A 24,812-nucleotide genomic window follows, 5' to 3' on the forward strand; every position below is an offset into this window, starting at 1 on the left:
AGAGTTAATCTTCAGAAAATGACCCACTTGAACTCATTTCCCTGTTGATTTTTCTGTTGTAGGGAACACTGGGAACACATTTAAGATAGAACCAGTCCTGGGCATCATCACTGTTTCTAAAGAGCCAGACATGACAACAATGGGTCAGTTTGTCCTGTCAGTCAAAGTCACGGATCAGGGTTCCCCGCCGATGTCTGCCACCGCGATTGTGCGAATTTCTGTCACCATGTCTGATAATTCTCACCCCAAGTTCACTCACAAAGACTACCAAGCAGAAGTAAATGAAAATGTTGATATTGGAACATCAGTCATTCTAATCTCTGCCATCAGTCAATCCACCCTCATTTATGAAGTCAAAGATGGAAACGTTGATGGGGTTTTCACCATAAATCCCTATTCTGGAGTCATCACCACACGCAAGGCACTGGATTACGAGCATACCTCCTCTTATCAACTCATTGTCCAGGCCACGAACATGGCAGGAATGGCTTCCAACATCACAGTCAATATTCAGGTTGTTGATGAAAACGATAATGCACCAGTTTTTCTCTTTTCTCAGTATTCGGGTAGCCTAAGTGAGGCAGCCCCCATCAATAGCATCGTCAGGAGCTTGCACAACAGCCCGCTGGTGATTCGAGCCACCGACGCCGACAGCAATCGCAATGCTCTGCTTGTGTATCAGATCGTTGAGTCCACGGCCAAGAAGTTCTTCACAGTGGACTCCAGCACGGGTGCAATCAGAACAATCGCGAACCTGGACCATGAAACCATCGCCCATTTCCATTTTCATGTGCACGTGAGAGACAGTGGTAGCCCCCAGCTGACGGCAGAGAGTCCCGTTGAAGTCAACATAGAAGTGACAGATGTGAATGACAACCCACCTGTGTTCACTCAGGCCGTGTTTGAGACTGTCTTACTTCTACCTACCTATGTCGGAGTGGAGGTTCTGAAAGTTAGTGCCACGGATCCTGACTCCGAGGTGCCCCCAGAACTGACGTACAGCCTAATGGAAGGTAGCTTGGATCATTTTTTAATTGACTCAAATAGTGGAGTGCTCACTATTAAAAACAACAGCCTCTCCAAAGATCACTACATGCTGATAGTTAAGGTGTCTGATGGAAAGTTCTACAGTACTTCCATGGTCACCATCTTGGTTAAAGAAGCCATGGACAGCGGCCTCCACTTTACACAAAGCTTTTACTCCACCTCCATCTCAGAGAACAACACGAACGTAACCAAAGTTGCTATTGTCAATGCAGTGGGAAATCGCCTTAATGAGCCCTTAAAGTACAGCATCTTAAACCCAGGAAATAAGTTCAAGATAAAATCTACCTCAGGGGTCATTCAGACCACCGGAGTCCCCTTCGACCGTGAAGAACAAGAGTTATATGAGCTGGTTGTGGAAGCCAGCCGAGAGCTAGACCATCTGCGGGTGGCAAGGGTGGTGGTCAGGGTCAATATCGAAGACATAAATGACAATTCTCCAGTCTTCGTGGGCCTCCCTTACTATGCTGCTGTGCAAGTTGATGCTGAGCCTGGCACCCTGATTTACCGAGTGACAGCCATTGACAAAGACAAAGGTGCAAATGGAGAAGTGACCTACCTCTTACAGGATGACTATGGCCACTTTGAAATTAACCCTAATTCAGGGAAAGTTGTTTTAAAAGAAGCTTTCAACTCTGACTTGTCCAACATTGAGTATGGAGTCACCATCCTAGCCAGAGATGGTGGAAAACCCTCTTTGTCCACATCCGTGGAACTTCCCATCACTATTGTCAACAAAGCAATGCCTGTGTTTGATAAGCCTTTTTATACAGCGTCCATCAACGAAGACATCAGCGTCAACACCCCCATTCTAAGCATCAACGCCACCAGCCCGGAAGGCCAAGGCATCATATACATCATTATTGATGGGGACCTTTATAAACAATTTAACATCGACTTTGACACTGGGGTCCTGAAAGTCGTTAGCCCTTTGGATTATGAAATTACATCTGTTTACAAGTTGACAGTAAGAGCCAGTGATGCCCTTACTGGGGCCAGGGCTGAAGTCACCATTGACTTGCTCCTTAATGATGTCAATGACAACCCCCCTATTTTTGATCAACCCACGTACAATACAACGTTATCAGAAGCTTCTCTCATTGGGACACCTGTTTTACAAGTTGTCTCTACGGATGCAGACTCAGAAAACAATAAAATGGTCCATTATCAGATTGTCCAGGATACTTACAACAGCACAGATTATTTTCACATAGACAGCGCAAGTGGCTTAATCCTGACAGCGCGGATGCTGGACCATGAGTTAGTGCAGCACTGCACTTTGAAAGTCAGAGCCACAGATAATGGCTTCCCATCACTGAGCAGCGAGGTCCTGGTTCATATCTACATCTCGGACGTGAATGACAACCCTCCAGTCTTTAATCAGCTCATTTATGAGTCATATGTGAGTGAATTAGCCCCCCGGGGCCATTTTGTAACTTGTGTGCAAGCCTCCGATGCAGACAGCTCTGATTTTGACAGGCTGGAATACAGCATTTTATCTGGGAATGACCGGACGAGCTTTCTGATGGACAGCAAGAGTGGCGTCATCACGCTCTCCAACCACCGGAAGCAGCGGATGGAGCCTCTGTACAGTCTCAATGTGTCCGTCTCTGATGGGCTGTTCACTAGCACTGCCCAGGTGCATATCAGGGTCCTCGGGGCCAACCTGTACAGCCCTGCCTTTTCTCAAAGCACCTACGTAGCTGAGGTGAGAGAGAACACGGCCGCTGGGACAAAGGTGATTCACGTTCGAGCCACGGATGGGGATCCAGGGACATATGGGCAGGTCAGCTACACCATCATCAATGACTTTGCTAAGGATCGATTCCTCATAGATGGCAATGGACAGGTCATCACAACAGAAAGGCTCGACCGGGAAAACCCTCTGGAAGGAGACATCAGTATTTTTCTGAGGGCCCTTGATGGCGGAGGGAGAACAACTTTCTGCACCGTGAGGGTGATTGTGGTGGATGAAAATGACAATGCCCCCCAGTTCACGACGGTGGAATACAGAGCCAGCGTCAGGGCAGATGTCGGACGGGGTCACCTGGTCACTCAGGTTCAAGCCATGGATCCAGACGATGGAGCGAATGCAAGGATTACTTATTCCCTCTATAGCGAGGCCTCGGTCTCGGTGGCTGACCTCCTAGAAATCGATCCTGACAATGGCTGGATGGTCACAAAAGGCCATTTTAACCAGCTGAAAAACACAGTGCTGTCCTTCTTTGTCAAAGCAGTGGATGGGGGCATTCCGGTGAAGCACTCCCTCATCCCCGTCTACATCCACGTTTTACCCCCTGAAACATTTTTGCCGTCCTTCACCCAGTCTCAGTATTCCTTCACCATTTCAGAAGATACAGCCATTGGGAGCACGGTGGACACCCTGAGGATTTTGCCCAATCAGAAAGTCAAGTTCAGCACAGTTAATGGGGAGCGGCTGGAAAATAACAAAGGAGCTGTCTTCATCATAGAACAGGACACAGGCACCATCAAGCTGGACAAACGTCTTGACCATGAGATCAGCCCAGCTTTCCACTTCAAAGTAGCAGCCACTATACCACTGGACAAGGTAGACCTTGTGTTCACGGTGGATGTAGACATCAAGGTACTGGATATGAATGACAACAAGCCAGTCTTTGAAACTTCAAGCTATGAGACGATCATCATGGAAGGGATGCCTGTGGGCACCAAACTCACGCAGGTGAGAGCCATCGATATGGACTGGGGAGCCAACGGGCAGGTCACCTACTCCCTCCACTCAGATTCCCAACCTGAAAAGGTGATGCAAGCGTTCAACATTGACAGCAACACAGGCTGGATCAGTACCTTGAGAGACCTGGATCACGAGACAGACCCCACGTTCACCTTCTCCGTGGTGGCCTCCGACCTCGGGGAGGCCTTCTCTCTTTCTTCCACAGCATTGGTCTCTGTCAGGGTGACGGATATAAATGACAACGCTCCGGTCTTTGCCCACGAGGTGTACCGAGGGAACGTGAAGGAGAGCGACCCTCCGGGCGAGGTGGTAGCTGTCCTCAGCACATGGGACAGAGACTCTTCTGACATCAATCGACAAGTGAGCTATCATATTACAGGTAAGTCTGTCACCCTTGGTTTTCACTATGTGCTCTGCTTTCTAAAGAAAGATGGAAGGTGGCAGAGGGGTAAGAGTAGGAGAGAAGAAGGAAGATGAGATGAGGGTTTGAAAAGTTATCTTACCTCTCTGGGGCTGAGGAAAATATCTGAGTAGCGTCAGTTCTTTAGTTGTTACTAACTCAGCCTTAGTTTGGAGTTCATTGTTTTGCCTATGACAGATTACCCAGATTGGTACTCAGTCCTTGAGTCAATTTTTATCATTTAAAAAAGAGTCCAGCCAAATATCTCAGTGGAAGAAATGAAAATAACAGCTCTTTTTGATTGGGGGCAGGAGAATGTTTTTTTTTTTTTAAGTATATGCCTTTCTCCTACTTTCTGTAGCAGTAAGAAAAATAAATAGCTTTACTTACAAGTCTTTCCTGGTAGTAAAAACTCAGATGCGTGCACGCACACAACACACACATATACAAATCAAAGGGCATGGTTTGACCTTTTGCTGAAAAATGTTCAATTATAACTCCAAGTCAAAGGGTATGTCTTCTGACATCACAATTTTCTTGGATCCCTTTTCTGTCTTTCCAGATAGTAGATAGCAGTGCAATAGGAAAGCCAAGGTAGACAAATGAGGTCACCCAGAGTGCCCAAAAAGCATCACCATTACTCTAAGGGGCAGAGGATCTCATGTCAGAGTGAAGAAGAGGTGTCACTGATCAGCAAGAGCTTTCTGGGGGTGACTGGCCTTAAACTGCAAAGAGGAGAGGGTTGGTGGTATGGGAGCAGTCTTCCTAAAAACCATTTGGGGGTTTTAAAGCTAATATTTTGATGTCATGACATTCAAAGGCAGAACATAAGCAAAGTGCCAAAAGATTTTAAAGAATCCATCCGTACTTGTAGTCAGGTGGCCTCCCTTTAGAAAAACTACATTATTCAAAGAGAAGAATGAATTAATTAGAGTGCCCTCAGGGCACAGAATCTGCTTAAGTATGTTAGTGGGAAAGTTAATTAATCACTGCAGAATAAGATCCACAGAAGAGCGTATGTGTCATTGCTCGGGACCACCACACCTCCCCTCCACAGCACTACTCTTTTTCTTTATGGAACGGTTTTCTCGGTGCTGTTTTCTGTTTAAAGGTCTTAATGCATTTGTGCTTTGTCTGATACCGTTCATTGTGGGTTTTTTTTTCATTGAAATGTATATTTCTGCAGTAAAGACATGAGTGATAGTGGTAAGGAAAGAAAGGTGAGTAAAGCAACAACTGATTCATTTGCATTCAGTTTCAGACAAAAAGCTTCTTAGGCATTCTTTTTTTTTTTAAGTTTTTTAAAAATTTTTATTTATTTTTGGCTGCGCACAGGCTTTCTCTAGTTGTGGCGAGCGGGGGCTACTCTTCATTGCAAAGCGCGCGTTTCTCATTGTGGTGGCTTCTCTTGTTGTGGAGCACGGGCTCTAGGCATGCGGGCTCCAGTAGTTGTGGCTCGCGGGCTCTAGAGCGCAGGCTCAGTAGTTGTGGCGCGCAGGCTTAGTTTCCGCGGCATGTGGGATCTTCCCGGACCAGGGCTCGAACCCGTGTTCCCTGCATTGGCAGGCAAATTCTTAACCACTGCGCCACCAGGGAAACCCTTCTTAGGCATTCTGAGGATACTTTTCTATTTGGAAGAATGGTTAAATACTCAGCTTTAATTATTTACACATCGTCTCTGAATTCTCAGTGGATGGTTGAAGGGACCATCCCACTAACTTTACCAAAGTAATGAGAACAGAGTAGCTTCAAGCTACTGCTGCTATTAGCCGTGCCAACCACCAACGGCTTTTTATTAGCTTTAACTTTTGCTCTTGATGTCACACAACTTGGCTGACCTGCCACTGATGAACAAAGGGCGATTAATCATTTTATTTCGCAAAAGAGCAGTGTGGGCCTGCACCAGAAGCATTTGATAGAGAGGTTACATTTGTGCATGCTGAAATCATATTCAACTGAAGTAAAATTGCATCGTAGCCCGTGGTAGAGGAAAGTGATTTTCCAGGGAGGACCCCGTGCCTCACCAGAGCATGTTTCTCAGCCTCAACATTACTGGCACAGAGGGCTGGGTAAGTCTCTTTTGTGGCATTGTAGGATGATTACCAGCACCTCTGGTTTCTTTCCACTAGATTCCAGTAGCACCACCACCAGCATCACCCCTGATGTGACATTCAGAAATGTCTCTCGCTGACAAATGTCCCAGGGGTTTGCGCACAGCCACTGTCAGTTGAGTTGAGAACCACTGCCCTAGAGGAATGTGCAGCCCTCACCTTCTCTGCACTATCTGCCCAGTACGGTCCATTTATCCTGTCATTGTTTTGCCAAAGTTTGGCCTCTGTGCACCGGTGCCAGATTAAATCTTGGAGACAAGAGTTTGGGGTGAAGTAGAAAGAAATCGCTTTATTGCTTTGCCAGGCAAAGGGGGCCACAGCAGGTTCATACCCTCAAGACTGTGTGTCCCACCCTGGAGAGGGTAATGAAGAGTCGTCTAGTGTTCAAGGAGCAGGGCGTGATCAGCTCACAGACATTCTGATTGGCTGGTGGTGAGGTAATGGGGAGTCAGCTTCATCAACCTCCTGGTTCCAACCGGTCTGGGGTCTACGTGCTTGTGGGCAGCACACAGTTAAATTCTTCTACCTGGTGGAGGATTCAGTATCTGCAAAACAGCTCAAAGGACATGGCTCAGAATATTACCTATAGCCCTTGAGGAAGAATAAAGGCCTTGACTTTGTTTAATGGCTAAAGTATTATTATTTTGTCTTGCTTGACTGTTTTCCTTTCTTTCTGCATTTTCTCACTTCTCTGATTGAATTTATTCTTTGGTTAAAGTTTTCCTACAGACAAAAGGCAGGTGGAGGTCTATTGTAGGAAGGCCTCATAGGGTCCTGCTTGGTTACAGTTGTTCCACACTGCTGAGCCCCTGGATGCCCGTCCCCCCCACCCCCCATGCCTTATATCCAGAGTACAGTCTGGCGCTCAAGGTTCCACTGCTTCTCACTCAGTCCCTCCGGCAGGACCATGGGTTTGCCCTCTATTCTTTTACAGATTCATTGTAAGAAGATGAGGTGGCTCCCCTTTTTCAGTGAAGCAGCAGCCAGCAGGCAGTAGGCTTTCCTTATTTATTTGTTTATTGTCAGTCTTTCCCATCAGAAAGTGAGCTCCACCACAAGAGCAGGGATTTTGGTCACTTTTGGCCACTGCTGTAGCCCCACTGCCTGGCACAGTGCCTGGCCCAGAGCAGGTGACAAATACGTGTGAATGCCCAAACAAACGAGACGGCGATGACCTAACTGGATTCCGGACTTCTTGCCAGTTGTCTCGTCCAGTCTTCCTCCGTGTTTGAAGTGACATTATTTCCCCCTTCAGGTCTGGAAGGTCCAGGTGGTTTTCTTCTTCCTTCCTCCAAGCTGCTTTTGTCTCCCTGTAATTCAGTGATGTGGGAAAGTCATATTGCTGGGACTACATTCATTGTTTCAGCCTCATCAAGAGCGGTTCCACTCCAGCTTTTCTACGTGTTTCTTCCATTTTCACCAGCTTCACTGTGTTAAATTTGATCTAATTGCAGTGCTTATCTTTGAACGGCTCCTTCAATGACCCTGCATTGGGGCTATTTAATCCTAATGGGTCTTCCTCTGTCACACAAACTTTTCTTCCCCAAACTTCAGTCCTTATAAGAAGAGCTGCGGTATGATAAAGGCTTCATTAAGATTCCTTAATAGAACTGACTGCCTTTCCTTGATTGCATGATCATCGGCTAATGAAATTGTCTTGGTAACAAGAGCTATAGTGTATTACATCCTCTCTTGAGACGAAGTGGAAAGACAGTTGTATCAGCCCAATAAGAAGATCGATTGTTCACAGTTTGAATTTGATTGTCCTTAAGGGGAGCTAAACAAGAGATCATCTCCAGCTTCTCTAAGTGCATTTTCTTCTCTTGGAAAGTTACTGTTTTACTTTCCACACAAGCCAAGCATATAAATATCGTGCTTTGTTGCAGGAGAGTCAAAAGGAAGTGAGTGTCCATTTTTTTTCAGCATCGTAAACGATGCAGTTTGAGAGGCACCTGGATGACCCCGCACAGGCCTCTTGCTGTAGGTGGAGATCAAAGCTTTTCATTTCACATCTTCAAAAACTCTTTTTTCACCACAGGAGGGAACCCCCGAGGAAGGTTTGCCCTGGGCCTGGTGCAGAGCGAATGGAAGGTCTACGTGAAGAGACCTCTGGATAGAGAAGAACAAGACATCTACTTCCTCAATATCACTGCCACTGATGGGCTCTTTGTCACTCAGGCCATGGTGGAAGTGACTGTCAGTGATGTGAATGACAACAGCCCAGTGTGTGATCAGGTGAGATTTGTGGCTGTGTCGGATATATCACTGCTTTTTACTCTGCTTATCTAAAATTAAGTCAAAACCCATTTCACTTTTCTCCTTAAGGCCAGGCTGCTTTCTCATCTTATCTCCCTAATTAACGAGCTCCAAATGGTTATAAGAGGGTAAGAGGCAAACTCTAGGATGAAATATTATAAACATGAAAAGAGTATAGTTAGCACGATCAGTACCTAATTCTGCCCACCAAAAAAATCAAACAAACAGAAAAATAAAACCAGGAGTCTCAAAATTAAATAATTTTTAAGGACTCATAAAGGACACTATGAATTTTTCTGTCTGAATCACCTATTTCATAAAAGAAGAATGGACCACTCAGAAGTATGAATTACTTTTTTTGTATAAGGTTACACAGCTGGTTGGTAGCAACATTGGTAATGAAGCTGACTCTCCAGACCCCTTATGAAGTGGCCTTTCCACCACAGTTCAAAGCGTGACAGCGAATGCAAGGTGCCAGTAATTGATTTTATTTCCTTTCTTACCAAAGTTAAATCACCCTTCATTTACCTTTTCCTTACATGTGGATTGAGAGACAGTATTGGTGCTCTTTAGCTCAGAAAAGTGTTGCAAATAGATTTAGTCTCTCATACTAATGCCAGATGTTAGTAGTGGCTCTTTAAAGAGTGGAAGGGTCCCAAGGACTGAGAGGGGCATGATCAATATGTGATGTGCGTCATGGTTCCACAGGGGTGGACTTTTGTCTGTTTTCTTCTCCGTTGTACTTCTAGCATCTCAGTGGTACCTAGCACACAGTAGGTGCCCAATCAGTAGTTGTTGATGACGAGCATGGGAGGCGCAAAGCAAGAGATATTCTCTGTTTCATCATATGGTATAAGATGATTCTGTGGTAAAGGAAAAACATAGCTGAAGATAAATTATGCGAATGCATTTTTAAAGAAATCATTTATAATGCTAAATATGACAATTGCCCCACAAACACTAATGATTCAATTCCCTTTCTTTACCTTTGCCTAGGTTGCATATACAGCATTATTTCCCGAAGACATTCCATCAAACAAAATCATCCTGAAGGTCAGTGCCAAGGATGCTGATATTGGATCCAATGGAGATATACGATACTCACTCTATGGATCTGGAAACAATGAATTTTTTCTAGATTCACAAAGTGGTAAGGCGAAATTTATTCTTTGGGTAAATGCCATTGTTAATCCACGAGAGAAGTTAAACTCTCACATGGTCTTATCACTAGGGGGTAGTTAGTATACAAGAGCCTTGATATGATGCCCTGCTATCTTGGACTCTTAAGAAATACCAGTAGCACATGGTGTTTGGAGGACAGAAACCTCACGTGGCCTATAAGACTTGCCCTGACTTTACCTACATTTAGCAGCACCAAGTAATCGGATGTGTCTGTTTGCTTCTCCTCTTTCTCATATCCATGAGTTAAAGCAGCTGACCTATAAATAGTATAAATAGAATTCTATCACAAATGCAAGTTTCCATGCAAACCAGACAGCAGTGCATAGTAAGGAGAGTTTTGCCCTGTTGAAATCCCTTTTGGGGATTTCATCCATAGGGATGAAACATCCCTATGTTTACATCCCTATGGTTTACATCCATAAGGATGCTTATTAACATACTTGTCTGTTTGTTTGTTTTTTTGCGGTACGCGGGCCTCTCACTGTTGTGGCCTCTCCCGTTGTGGAGCACAGGCTCCGGACGCGCAGGCTCAGCGGCCATGGCTCACAAGCCCAGCCGCTCCACGGCATGTAGGATCTTCCCGGATCGGGGCACGAACCCGTGTGCCCTGCATCAGCAGGCGGACCCTCAACCCCTGCGCCACCTGGGAAGCCCTTGTCTGGTTTTTATTCATCATTCCTGTCTAGTTTCTCCAAAGCTATGAGTCCTCAGACTTGCTTACATATTGAGGTAAAATTTATAAGGTGAAAGGTTATGTACCCTAAAGGCAGATGCCCGCATTGAAGGCCATAGATAATGGAAAAGGCATTGTCTATGGAGGTAGATTATCTCCGTGTTGTGTATTGGATGGCCCATCCATTGACAATTTTTCAATGAAGTGTAAAGATTGAATAATTTGCATATTTCCAGTGTTGTGTTCATCATAATGAACAACAACTAATTTCTGAGTCTCCAGGAGGTATTAGTTCCTCCCTAGCTCTCTCCCATGTCCGGTGCTTCTTACTGGGAAGGGCTTAGCTACATAACAATATGCTACTTGGCTAAAGAGGCCTGGCAATTTTTTATTGAATAGGTAACATTTATTAACTACTAGACCTAAAAGTACTTTATGGGATATTTGTGTTCGATTCCAAGATGAACCAAACAAAGCATCCCCAAGGGATATTGTAACCCAGTGGAGAAGACAGAGCTGTAAGTCAATACTAATAATAACAGAAATAACAACAATAATAGTGAAAGACAGAATGAGTGCCCGGGAGAGATATCAGGAGAGATATATCGGGGCACAGAGGAAGAAGTAGCTAATATTCTGATAAGAGGGAAGGAGAAACTTTTAAAGCAGAGCTGGCATTTGAAATGAGCCAGGATTCTAGGAGCTAAAGCAGGACACTGCCGGTCACGGGGGCAGCGTGGGCAGAGAGCACGGCACATCCAGGGAAAGCTGTGTACAACATTGTCACTGGTCAGAGGAGCCGCAGAATGGCTCGTGAGAAAAGTGGTGGAAAAACAACTTTAGGTCAGATTTTGGAGGGTCTTGAATGCCCAACTGAAAAACCCCTGGGTGTTTTGGAGCAGGGGAGAATGATCCAGGCTAGATTTGAGAACTGGCTGCAGTCAGGAAGCCATAGGAGGGACAGCTTTATAAGTATAGATGGCTTCGTCCCAGTGACTTCTACTGATTTTGTTAAGAGTACATAATAATATTTCATGAGTCCTACTTTTCACCAAACAGTATTTATTCAGCTCTGTCATTGTGCTTATTGCCCTCATCCATTAAAATTTAGGTAGCAAGAATAACAAAATCCCCACAGGGGCTGACACTCAGGACCAGTACAGCTATCTGAGTGATTAAAATACAGACATAAAACAAACAAAAAAAAATACAGACATAACCTCCCTCCATGTTGGTTGCCAAAGAGCTGCTGCTTTAAGCTTCTCAGATAAGCCCCCACTGGAATCCTCCCCCAACAGCCACAGGCCCTACCACTCTCCAGCAAGTGGGGTTCGCCTGGCACAGTAGGGGTTCGCCTTCATGACCTCTTTCTGCTAAAGCCAGCCTGTTTTGACTGTTTTTCTCTAAAAGATGGGGTAAAAAAAAAATGTTAAATATCTGGAAGGAGACAGACTGCCCCTTCTGAGTTTACAAATCATGGACCTGATGGACCGTTAGAGAACTAAGGACACTGGTCCATTTTTCATGCTTTTTTTCTGGAGAAAATCCAGAAACAAGGCCGATCTCCAGAGCAGTTCTTGAGATGTTTAAAGAGGTGTGGAGCTTCTCCATGCTGCCAAGAGAAGGAATCCCTGAAACAAGAGGCTTCACAGTGGGATTAATTCATCTGAAGGTCGTACAGTTGGTTTTTTGTTGCGTCCAGAATCCCATCACTTTTTCCCTGATGCTTAAAAAAATTGAACTTGCTCGATTTTTCAAAGCATGACGCACTGGAGCCAGATGTCAGCGATCCTTCCTGCACTGGGGATTCTGTATGTACAATAATTGATTCTCTGCTCTTCAAAGAAAGACAGTTTTTGAAAAGCTACGTCATTTATTTTCACAGGTGAGTTAAAAACTTTGGCTCTGTTGGACCGGGAGAGGGTCCCTGCATACAGCCTCATCGCCAGGGCCACCGACGGGGGTGGCAGGTTCTGCCAGTCTGACGTCCATCTGATCCTGGAGGATGTGAACGATAACCCCCCAGTGTTTTCGTCCGACCACTATAACGCCTGTGTCTATGAGAACACAGCCACCAAGGCTCTGTTGACCAGAGTTCAAGCAGTAGATCCCGATGTCGGTAAGTCAGCTGCACTGATGGGATGCCTCCCTGTTTGTACATCTGACACATCTTCAGGTGCTACCTGTCCTTTAGTTTCATCAGCCCACCCTGGCTCCTTACCATGAAAACAAGTACATTAAACCACATTTCAGCTCTTCCACTGACACACTTCATATGCACAAGAGAACTCTGCAAGGCATCTTCCCGCCTCTTTCTAGGATTTGAAGAAGCGATACTATGAATTCCTTTACCTTTTAACAAAGATCTTGGGGTTTGCACTTTTTTTAACCTTTAGCATAAAAATAATAGCTTTCTTACTTGCCCATTCCTCCTGAACATCGTTAAAATGCTGTGTTGTGTGGCAGGGAGAATTCATTTCCATTTCTATAAAGAATTGCATCCCATGCTTTAGCTGAAATACGGCAATCTCGATTTATGGTGGTACCCCATAGTGCAAAGACCAATTACGAAATGTGCTGCCAGTCCAATGTGGACTTTTTTTAACTGCCGTTTTCCAGAGTATTTTGCTCATATAAACTGACATTACTAGGAGGGGTGTGGGTGTGGGCGATAAGAAGGAATTAGAATTGAAAGTTGCTAATAAAGTTTGTGTTCCAATCCACTTTACATAATGAGATGGTGAGTTAGAAAAGATCGGAGTTAATTGCTAGGTAGTCCTTCTGAGAATGCATAAGTTATTGAGGTGACTGCATGATGGAATCTAAATACGAAAGGGCATATAGACAGCCTCTTGGTTGTGCATTTTAAGAGCTGTAAATCAGGGGACTGGGGAATGATGGGGTGTGTCTGTTATGCTAAACAGGCCTTTATATAATTCAGGGTCTTATTGCTTAATTCTGAATTGAAAGAAAAATTATTGGACTAATGGAAAAGTAAATACATGATAATTAGTTGAAAACAAATGTAGAGCTCAGGGTCTCTGCATATTTCCCCTTAGAGAAATTAGTGGCTACACTATGAATTATTGTTCTTACCTCATTAGCATAATTTCTGAGACTGAGAACCAACCCTTTAAAAATCTGCATATTGTAAAGCTTGGTAAAAAAAAAAAAAGATAAACAGGAAAAGACTCTTTTCATTTTGGCTGTGCCACGTGGCTTATGGGATCTTAGCTCCCCGACCAGGGATCAAACCTGGGCCCTTGGCAGTGAAAGCGCCGAGTCCTAACCACTGGACCGTCAGGGAATTCCGGAAAAGACTCTTTTATTGATTTATAATTATGTAATACTTACAAATACTCTTTTTTAAATGAGGATTGGAAAACATTCTGTGGACTCTTGATAGCAGACTTTTGGGGAAAAGAGGACAGAAATCATGCAAATGAATCATTAATAATTTAAATTTGACTCTGAGAATGTGTAATTGGGCCAGAGATGAAATTTTAAGATCTAAAAATGTTTTAATTTAAACTAAAATTTCAATTTTTAAAAATTGGAGTTTTTCTACTCACCTCCTTCCTAAAGGAACTGGGTATGCTCTATGTACTAGAGATTGTACAGAACACAGAGGGAGTCTGATCAGTGCACATGATGTTTCAGAGAGTGGAGAGGGGGAGAGGTTATTGACTCACAGATGTGGTTGTGCTGGAGGGTATGCAGTTAGCCCCGTCCTTCTCACTTCTTCTGAGTCAGCTGTCCGGGTTGGCAGTTGGGGAAGAAGGGTTGACCAGACTCTGGGCATTAGCAGGACAGAGATGATAAAGTCTTTCAAAGACCAAACCCAGAATAACGACCTTATCGGCACCTCCCTCTGCTCATTTGCACTAATGAGCAAAAAATTAGCTTACGCTCAGAGCTTCAAACAGACACGGAGTTATGAGTGTTGCTCATATAAGATGTGTTCACCAGGCTATTGTATTCGCTTCCAGAAAACCAGAGCATAGGATACCAGATCCTGGGTCATATTCTCAGTTTTTGTAGAATTCATTTAGCTTTAAAAAAATAAAAACTAAGACAGCCGGGAAAGAACAAATGAACACCACTAAAAAGGCAAGCTGAGCACCTGCTCCAGGCACCATGCTGAGGAGGTGGGTGTGAAGGTCTAGGTCAGAGCCTGCAGGGGGATTCCAGAGTCAAACCCACATTCTCCAGAGTCCCGGGTGTCAGTGACTGGGGGCTCATGCCATTTTCATTAGCAGCCTGATTCCCCATTTCTCCGTCTTCTGTAAGGCAGCACAGAGGAGCGTTGAGCTGCACACTGAGATGACCAGTGTGTGGAGTGGGCGAATCATCTGGTGGCCAAACTCAGCCTCTGGCCTGAAGCTGAGTTTGCACATGAATCGTTAAGACTGAATCCAGCCCTCCAGTATCTTTAGTTTGGCTTACATACAGTGTTCCAAAAAGTTTGAATTAATTAATTGTCAACAAAAGTCAAGAGATACTGATTTGAATTTTCAATTTCTGGCATTTTCTAAACACAGCACTCAGAAGACTCAGCAATTCCAGGTGCACAGTCCCACCATGCTAGGAGCCTAGTAGCAGCTGCCTCCTTGATACCAGCCAGTTCTCACCCTCCCAATCCCCAGCCCCCTCGCTTGCTTATGTTACCACCTGACTTCATAGGCCGCTCTCTAAAGTGACAAGGAAATGTCTGATTTTTAAAGAACTTCTAATTTTGAAATAATCATAGGTTCACAGGAAGTTGCCAAAAACAAAAATGTACAGGAGGTGGCATGTACTTTTCACCCAACCCTTTCTCCCAATGATACCATCTTGCATAACTGTAGTACACTCAGATTTTGGCGCAGGTGCGTGTGTGTGTGTGTGGTTGTGTGTGTGTGTGTGTGTGTGGGTGGTTGTGTGTGGGTGGTTGTGTGTGGGTGTGGGGGTGGTTGTGTGGGGGTGTGGTTGTGTGTGTGTGTGGTTGTGTGTGTGTGGTTGTGTGTGGTTGTGTGTGGGTGTGGTTGTGTGTGGGTGTGGTTGTGTGTGGTTGTGTGTGGGTGTGGTTCTATGCAGCTTTATCACCTGTGAAGCTTCATGTAACCACCACACCCACCTCCTCCGCACACTTCCTTCCCAGTTGCTAACCCCTGGCAACCACTAATCTCCGTATCTATAATTTTGTTATTTCACAAATGTTATTTAAATGGAATCGTGTAGTTTGTCACCTTTTGAAAATGGCCTTTTTCACTCAGCATCATTCCTTTGAGATCCATCCAAGTGGTCTAACTGGTTTCTGACCCTAGTGAAGAACATTGGTTCCATTTGTAAAAATGACAGGGCTATTTGGTTCATGAAACTTCTTTTGTTAAGCATATTCCTTTACCTAAAGTTACAAACGATTTCAACAGCATTTGGCTGCAGTATATACTAAGTCACTATAAACCGCAGAGAAAAGACAAAGATATATTAATCTGAAATCCGATTCCATTGCTTCGTAAATTCAAAACGCATACAGTGACTTGCTAACCTTTCATATCCTGGTTTCCAAATTTTAAAAAATATTATTGCTTTTAGCCAAACAACTCTTTTCCTATGCCAAATTCATTATTCATAATGAACCAACTGCCTAGGTCAGGAATAAAATAAAAACAGAGGAAGACAAGACCATTTTAGCACCCAATTTATGAGTTCTAAGAAATAGCATGGCAACTGTCTAGATTTCAGCGTTAAATTCTTAGTTTTCCTGTAAAATGGAAACATCCTCAATCCCATGAACTAATGACATGACTTTAAGACCTAACATTTACAAAAATTTAATACTTTCAGTAAAGATTAGGAGACCTTTTGTTGCACCACTTCTTTGGGGTTAATATTTTACTATTTACTGTACCTCTTAAGATAGGAATTGTGTCCAGGTTCTCAATTTTGAGGGTTTTTTAAGCTAGCAAAGGGAATATGCAGAGGTGAAAATTGGAGCTAAAATCTGTGACCATTTTAGGCAAAGTGACATGGAAATAAAATGTAAACTTGCACTGGAAAATATGCCAGAGACCATGATTTATTGAGAGGTGAATGTCCAGATATTTGAGATTCAAGAGGACATATTTTTCCTCTTATGGATCAGGGACATAAAGCAAGGAAATGTTCTAATGAGCAACTCACCCCTTTCCTGTAAAATATTTCCTACAAAGTTTAGAACTTCTTTCAGGGATTTTGGAGAAACTTGGAAGCTTGTAACATTCATTACATTTATTTTCCATTCAATATAACTGATATTTAATGAGTAGCTACGTAGCAGGCATTCTGGAAGGAACTATACCAGGAATGTGCAGTGACAGGCCCAGGTTCTATGCAGTAGTGAAGGGCATGAATCAGCAACACATAGACCTTGAATAAAAGGCATAGCTCGCAGAATGAATGGGATTCAACAGGCGGAGGGAGAAAGGCCTTCAGGAAAACAGGAACCAGGAGGATGAAGTTGCAAAGCTGGGAAACTCTGGACCCAATTAAATAGTTGGGAGGTCATCACATGGTCAAGGACAGAGAGAAGGCAGTGAGATGAGAGAAGGCATCTGGGCCTGATTGTGGTGGTTCACAAAGACCAGGAATTGTGTGCTTAAACCAATAGATAGAAAAGAACCACCGAACACTTTGGAGAAAAGAAATTCATCAGTTCTGGGTTTGGGAAATGCTAATCTGATAGCAGCATCTAACATGGGCGTTAGGAAATCTTCTAGGAGAGTATCAAGAAAGATCACGGGGCCAAAATTCGAGTAGTAGCTTTGGGATATAAAAGGAAGGAGCAGGGACTTCCCTGGTGGTCCAGTGGCTAAGACTCCATGCTCCCAATGCAGGGGGCCCAGGATTGATACCTGGTCAGGGAACTAGATCCCCCATGCCACAACTAAGAGTTCACATGCCGTAACTAAAGATCCCGCATGCTGCAATGAAGATCCTACACACGGCAACAAAGATACCTCATGCTGCAACTAAGACCCGGCACAGCCAAATAAATAAATAAAAGGAAGGGGCAGAGGAGAGAGAGATTTTACATGTGAAATCTGTCGATTTTGGTACTGACTGGATTGAAGGCACAATGGACAGGCTAGACAAGAACTCAAACTCGTGCACCAGGTGCAGGTGCTGTTTGCACAGAAATAGCTTAGGTGGCCTGAAGCAGGACCTGGTGTAGAAAGATGAAAAACTGGAGACACATTGGGAATTAAAGTACAGTCCTTCAGGAAAAAGTCAGGAATAAAGATAAGTTTGTTAATCATGACAGAGTAGGGAGGCTTTGCCTTTGAGCGGTTTACAGTCATAGTGGGAAACAGGCAAGCACAAAAGAACATTCAAAGAAAAATGGAATCAATGTTATAAGAGAGTTGCATCTGTAAAAGTAGGAATTTTGCTTATTTTTAAATTTAATTTCTATTTTATATTGGACTACAGTTGATTTACAATGTTGTGTTAGTTTCAGGTGTACAGTAAAGTGATTCAGTTATACATATACCTATATTCATTCTTTTGCAGATTTTTTCCCATATAGGTTATGACAGAATATTGAGTAGAGTTCCCTACACTATACAGTAGGTCTTTGTTGATTATCTGTTTTATATATAGTAGTGTGTATATGTTAATCCCAGACTCCTAATTTATCCCTCCCCCCATGTTTCCCCTTTGGTAATCATAAGTTTGTTTTCAAAGTCTGTGAGTCTGTTTCTGTTTTGTAAATAAGTTCCTTTGTACCATTCTTTTAGATTCCACATATAAGCAATATCATATGATATTTGTCTTTCTCTGTCTGACTTACTTCACTTACTATGATAATTTCTAGGTCCATCCATGTTGCTGCTAATGACATTATTTCATTCTTATTTGTGGCTAAGTAATATTCCATTGTATATATGTACAACATCTTTTTGTCCATTCCTCTCTCAATGGACATTTAGGTTGCTTCCATGTCCTGGCTTTGTAAATAGTGCTGCAATGAACATTGGGGTGCATGTATCTTTTGGGATTATGATTTTCTCCAGAAAAAATAGGGATTTTGTAACGATTAGTCAATACATGTAAAATGCTAGCACAGGTCCCTGTGAGAACATGAAAACATGAGCAATGAATTTTCAAGTGGGACAATTCAGGAAGGATTCACAAAGCGGTATTAGCATTTAAGTTGGGTTTTAAGGGTTGGGGCTTTTCAGAGACCTTCAAGATGTCAGAAGAGTAAGGCGAGGCAATCACCTTCCTCCCCACACATACACCAGAAATACATCTACATGTGGAACAACTCCTACAGAACACCTACTGAACACTGGCAGAAGACCTCAGACCTCCCAAAAGGCAAGAAACTCCCCACGTACCTGGGTAGGGCAAAAGAAAAAACAGACAAAAGAATAGGGACGGGACCTGCACCAGTGGGAGGGAGCTGTGAAGGAGGAATGGTTTCCACACACTAGGAAGCCCCTTCACTGGCGGAGATGGGGGGTGACGGGGGGAAGCTTCGGAGCCACGGAGGAGAGCACAGCAACAGGGATGCAGAGAGCAAAGTGGAGAGATTCCCGCACAGAGGATCGGTGCCGACCAGCCCTCACCAGCCCGAGAGGCTTGTCTGCTCACCCGCTGGGACGGTCGGGGGCTGGGAGCTGAGGCTTGGGCTTCAGAGGTCAGATCCCAGGGAGAGGACTGGGGTTGGCTGCGTGAACACAGCCTGAAGGGGGCTAGTGCGCCACAGCTAGCCGGGAGGGAGTCCGGGAAAAGGTCTGGAACTGAGGAAGAGGCAGGAGACCATTGTTTTGGGGTGCCTGAGGAGAGGGGATTCAGAGCACCACCTAAACGAGCTCCAGAGACAGGCGTGAGCCGTGACTACCAGGGCGGACACAAGAGAGGGGCATGAGACGCTAAGGCTGCTGCTGCAGCCGCCAAGAAGCCTGTGTGCGAGCACAGGTCACTATCCACACCTGCCCTCCCGGGAGCCTGTGCAGCCCGACACTGCCAGGGTCCCGGGATCCAGGGACAACTTCCCTGGGAGAACACATGGCGCGCCTCAGGCTGGTGCAACATCACGCTGGCCTCTGCCGCCGCAGGCCCGCCCCACATCCATACCCCTCCCTCCCCCCGGCCTGAGTGAACCAGAGCCCCCGAATCAGCTGCTACTTTAACCCTGTCCTGCCTGAGCAAAGAACAGACACCCTCAGACAACCTACACACAGAGGCGGGGCCAATCCAAACCTGAACCCCAGGAGCTATGCGAACAAAGAAGAGAAAGGGAAATCTCTCCCAGCAGCCTCAGGAGCAGCAGATTAAATCTCCACAATCAACTTGATGTACCCTGCATCTCTGGAATACCTGTATAGACAATGAATCATCCCAAAATTGAGGCGCTGGACCTTAGGAGCAATGATATATATTTCTTTTTTTTTTTTCCTTTTTCTCTTTCTGTGAGTGTGTATGTGTATGCTTCCTCAAGTGATTTTGTCTGTATACCTTTGCTTTTACCATTTGCCCTAGGGTTCTGTCTGTCTGTTTACTTTTATTTTTATTTTTTTAAGTATAGTTTTTAGCACTTGTTATCATTGATGGATTTGTTTTTTCATTTGGTTGGACTCTTCTTTCTTTCTTTTCTTTTTTTTAAATTAATTTTTAATATTTTCTTTTATTTTAATTACTTTCTTTTCTTTTCTTTCTTTCTTTCTTTTTTCCTCCCTTTTCTTCTGAGCCATGTGGCTCACAGGGTCTTGGTGCTCTGGCCAGGTATCAGGCCTGTGCTTCTGAGGTCGGAGAGCCAAGTTCAGGACATTGGTCCACCAGAGATCTCCCAGCTCCACGTAATATCAAACTGTGAAAGCTCTCCTAGAGATCTCCACCTCAATGCTAAGACTCAGCTCCACTCAACCATGAGCAAACGACAGTGCTGGACACCCTATGCCAAATAACTAGCAAGACAGGAACACAACCCCACCCATTAGCAGAGAGGTTGCCTAAAATCATAATAAGGTGACAGACACCCCAAAATACACCACTGGACGAGGTCCTACCCACCAGAAACACAATATGCAGCCTCATCCACCAGAAAATAGGCACTACTCCCCTCCACCAAGAAGCCTACACAACCCACTGAACCAACCTTAGCCACTGGGGGCAGACATCAAAAACAATGGGAACTACGAACCTGCAGCCTGTGAAAAGGAGACCCCAAACACAGTAAGTTAAGCAAAATGAGAATACAGAGAAACACACAGAAGATGAAGTAGTAAAGTAAAATCCCACCAGACCAAACAAATGAAGAGGAAATAGGCAGTCTACATGAAAAAGAATTCAGAGTAATGATAGTAAAGACGATCCAAAATCTTGGAAATAGAATGGAGAAAATACAAGAAACATTTAAAAAGGACCTAGAAGAACTAAAGAGCAAACAAACAATGGTGAATAACACAATAAATGAAATTATTCTCTAGAAGGGATCAATAGCAGAATAACTGAGGCAGAAAAACGGAGAAGTGACCTGGAAGATAAAATAGTGGAAATAACTACTGCAGAGCAGAAAAAAGAAAAAAGAATGAAAAGAATTGAGGACAGTCTCAAAGACCTCTGGGACAACATGAAACACACCAACATTTGAATTATAGGGGTCCCAGAAGAAGAGAAAAAGAAAGGGACTGAGAAAATATTTGAAGATATTATAGTCGAAAACTTCCCTAATATGGGAAAGCAAATAGTCAATCAAGTCGAGAAAATGCTGAGAGTCCCATACAGGGTAAATTCAAGGTGAAACATACCAAGACACATATTAATCAAACTATCAAAAACTAAATACAAAGAACAAATATTAAAAGCAGCAAGGGAAAAACAACAAATAACATACAAGGGGATCCCCATAAGGTTAACAGCTGATCCTTCAGCAGAAACTCTGCAAGCCAGCAGGGAGTGGCAGGACATATTTAAAGTGATGAAAGCCTACAACCAAGATTACTCTACCCAGCAAGGATCTCATTCAGATTCCATGGAGAAATTAAAACCTTTACAGACAAGCAAAACCTAACAGAATTCAGCACCACCAAACCAGCTTTGCAACAAATGCTAAAGGAACTTCTCTAGGCAGGAAACGCAAGAGAACGAGAAGACCTACAATAAAAAACCCAAGACAATTAAGAAAATGATAATAGGAACATAGATATTGATAATAACCTTAAATATAAATGGGTTAAATGCTCCAACCAAAAGACATAGACTGGCTGAATGGATACAAAAACAAGACCCATATATATGCTGTCTACAAGAGACCCACTTCAGACCTAGGGACACATACAGACTGAAAGTGAGGGGGTGTAAAAGATATTCCATGCATATGGAAATCAAAAGAAAGCTGGAGTAGCAATTATCATATCAGACAAAACAGACTTTAAAACAAAGACTATTACAGGAGACAAAGAAGGACACCACTTAATGATCAATGGACAATCCAAGAAGAAGATATAACAATTGTAAATATTTATGCACCCAACATAGGAGCACTTCAATACATAGGCAAATGCTAACAGCCATAAAAGCATAAATCGACAGTAATACACTCATAGTAGGGGACTTTAACACCCCACTTTCACCAATGGACAGATCATCCAAAACGAAAATAAATAGGGAAACACAAGCTTTAAATGATACATTAAACAAGATGGACTTAATTGATATTTATAGGACATTCCATCCAAAAACAACAGAATACACTTTCTTCTTAAGTACTCATGGAGCATTCTCCAGGATAGATCATATCTCGGGTCACAAATCAAGCGTGGTAAATGTAAGAAAATTGAAATCATATCAAGTATCTTTTCTGACCACAATGCTTTGAGACTAGATATCAATTACAGGAAAAAAATCTGTAAATAATACAAACACATGGAGGCTAAACAATACACTATGAAATAGCCAAGAGATAACTGAGGAAATCAAAAAATTCCTAGAAACAAATGACAATGAAAACACAATGAACCAAAACCTATGGGATGCAGCAAAAGCAGTTCTAAGCAGGAAGTTTATAGCAATACAATCCTACCTCAAGAAACAAGAAACATCTCAAATAAACAACCTAACCTTACACCTAAAGCAATTAGGGAAAGAAGAACAAAAAGACACCAAAGTTAGCAAAAGGAAAGAAATCATAAAGATCAGATAAAAAAAAAATGAAAAAGGAATGAAGGAAACAATAGCAAAGATCAATAAAACTAAAACCTGCTTCTCTGAGAAGATAAACAAAATTTGTAAACAATTAGCCACACTCATCAAGAAAAAAGAAGACTGAAATCGATAGAATTAGAAATGGAAAAGGAGAAGTAACAACTGATATTGCAGAAATACAAAGGATCATGAGAGTTTACTATAAGCAACTATATGCCAGTAAAATGGACAACCTGGAAGAAATTGACAAGTTCTTAGAAAAGCACAACCTTCCAAGACTGAACCAGGAAGAAATAGAAAATATAAACAGACCAATCACATACACAAGCACAGGACCAGATGGCTTCACAGACGAATTATATCAAACATTTAGAGAATAGCTAACACCTATTCTTCTCAAACTCTTCCAAAATATAGCAGAGGGAGGAACACTCCCAACCTCATTCTACAAGGCCACCATCACCCTGATACCAAAACAAGACAAAGATATCACAAAAAAAGAAAACTACAGGCCAATATCACTGATGAACATAGATGCAAAACTCCTCAACAAAATACTAGCAAATAGAATCCAACAGCACATTTAAAGGACCACACACCATGATCAAGTGCGGTTTATCCCATGAATAATCCCAGAAAGGATTCTTCAATACACGCAAATCAATCAATGTGATATACCATATTAATAAATTGAAGGATAAAAACCATATGATCATCGCAACAGATGCAGAAAAAGCTTTCAACAAAATTCAACACCCATTTATGATAAAAACCCACCAGAAAGTAAGCATAGAGGGAACTTACCTCAACATAATAAAGGCCATATATGACAAACCCACAGCTAACATCATTCTCAATGGTGAAAAACTGAAAACATTTCCACTAAGATCAGGAACAAGACAAGGTTGCCCACTGTCACCACTGTCATTCAATATAGTATTTCAAGTTTTAGCCACAGCCATTAGAGAAGAAAAAGAAATAAAAGGAATCCAGATCAGAAGAGAAGAAGTAAAGCTGTCAGTGTTTGCAGAGGACATGATACTATACATAGAGAATCCTAAAGATGCTGCCAGAAAACTACTAGCGCTAATCAATGAATTTGGTAAAGTAGCAGGATATAAAATTAATGCACAGAAATCGCCTATACACTAATGATGAAAAATCTAAAAGAGAAATTAAGGAAACACTCCCATTTACCGTTGCAATGAAAAAAATACCTAAGAATAAACCTACCTAGGGAGACAAAAGACGTGTATTCAGAAAACTATAAGACACTGATGAAAGAAATGAAAGATGATACAAACAGATGGTGAGATATACCATGTTCTTGGATTGGAAGAATCAACATTGTGAAAATGACTATACTACCCAAAGCAATCTACAGATCAATGCAATCCCTATCAAACTACCAATGGAATTTTTCAAAGAAGTAGAACAAGAAATTTCACAATTTGTATGGAAACACAAAAGACCCCCAATAGCCAAAGCTATCTTGAGAAGGAAAAACGGAGCTGGAGGAATCAGGCTCCCTGACTTCAGACTATACTACAAAGCTACAGTAATCAAGACAGTATGGTACTGGCACAAAAACAGAAATATAGATCAACGGAACAGGATAGAAATCCCAGAGATAAAACCACACTCATATGGTCACCTTATTTTTGATAAAGGAGGCAAGAATATACAATGGAGAAAAGACAGCCTCCTCAATAATTGGTGTTGGGAAAACTGGACAGCTACATGTAAAAGAAAGAACTTAGAACACTCCCTAACACCATACACAAAAATAAACTCAAAATGGAATAAAGAGCTAAATGTAAGGCCAGGCACTATAAAACTCTCAGGGCTTCCCTGGTGGCGCAGTGGTTGAGAGTCCACCTGCCAATGCAGGGGACGCGGGTTCGTGCCCCGGTCTGGGAAGATCCCACATGCCGTGGAGCGGCTGGGCCCGTGAGCCATGGCTGCTGAGCCTGCGCGTCCGGAGCCTGTGCTCCGCAGCGGGAGAGGCCACAACAGTGAGAGGCCCGTGTACCACAAAAAAAAAAAAAAAAAAAAAACTCTTAGAGGAAAACATAGGCAAAACACTCTACAATATAAATCACAGCAAGATCCTTTTTGACCCAATTCCTAGAGAAATGAACATAAAAACAAAAATAAACAAATGGGACCTAATGAAACTTAATAGCTTTTGCACAGCAAAGAAAACCATAAACAAGACGAAAAGACAACCCTCAGAATGGGAGAAAATATTTGCAAATG

General features: G+C 43.0%; 1 protein-coding gene across 2 annotated transcripts in view; it reads left to right on the plus strand.

Annotated features, from left to right (window-relative positions):
- The window catches only part of FAT3 (FAT atypical cadherin 3), a 565,154-nt gene that overhangs the window by 463,345 nt on the left and 76,997 nt on the right, over nucleotides 1-24,812 (plus strand). For both annotated transcript variants that reach the window (XM_027087767.1, XM_027087765.1), the window contains exons 9-12: nucleotides 63-4,136; nucleotides 8,307-8,503; nucleotides 9,521-9,674; nucleotides 12,265-12,498. In XM_027087767.1, coding sequence (XP_026943568.1) covers nucleotides 63-4,136; nucleotides 8,307-8,503; nucleotides 9,521-9,674; nucleotides 12,265-12,498 — 4,659 coding nt within the window. The remainder of the gene's footprint in view (nucleotides 1-62; nucleotides 4,137-8,306; nucleotides 8,504-9,520; nucleotides 9,675-12,264; nucleotides 12,499-24,812) is intronic.

This window comes from Aethalodelphis obliquidens, unplaced genomic scaffold (genome assembly GCF_003676395.1).
Source record: "Aethalodelphis obliquidens isolate GAN/ISIS:26980383/991018 unplaced genomic scaffold, ASM367639v1 scaffold60, whole genome shotgun sequence".
NCBI lineage: Eukaryota > Metazoa > Chordata > Mammalia > Artiodactyla > Delphinidae > Aethalodelphis > Aethalodelphis obliquidens.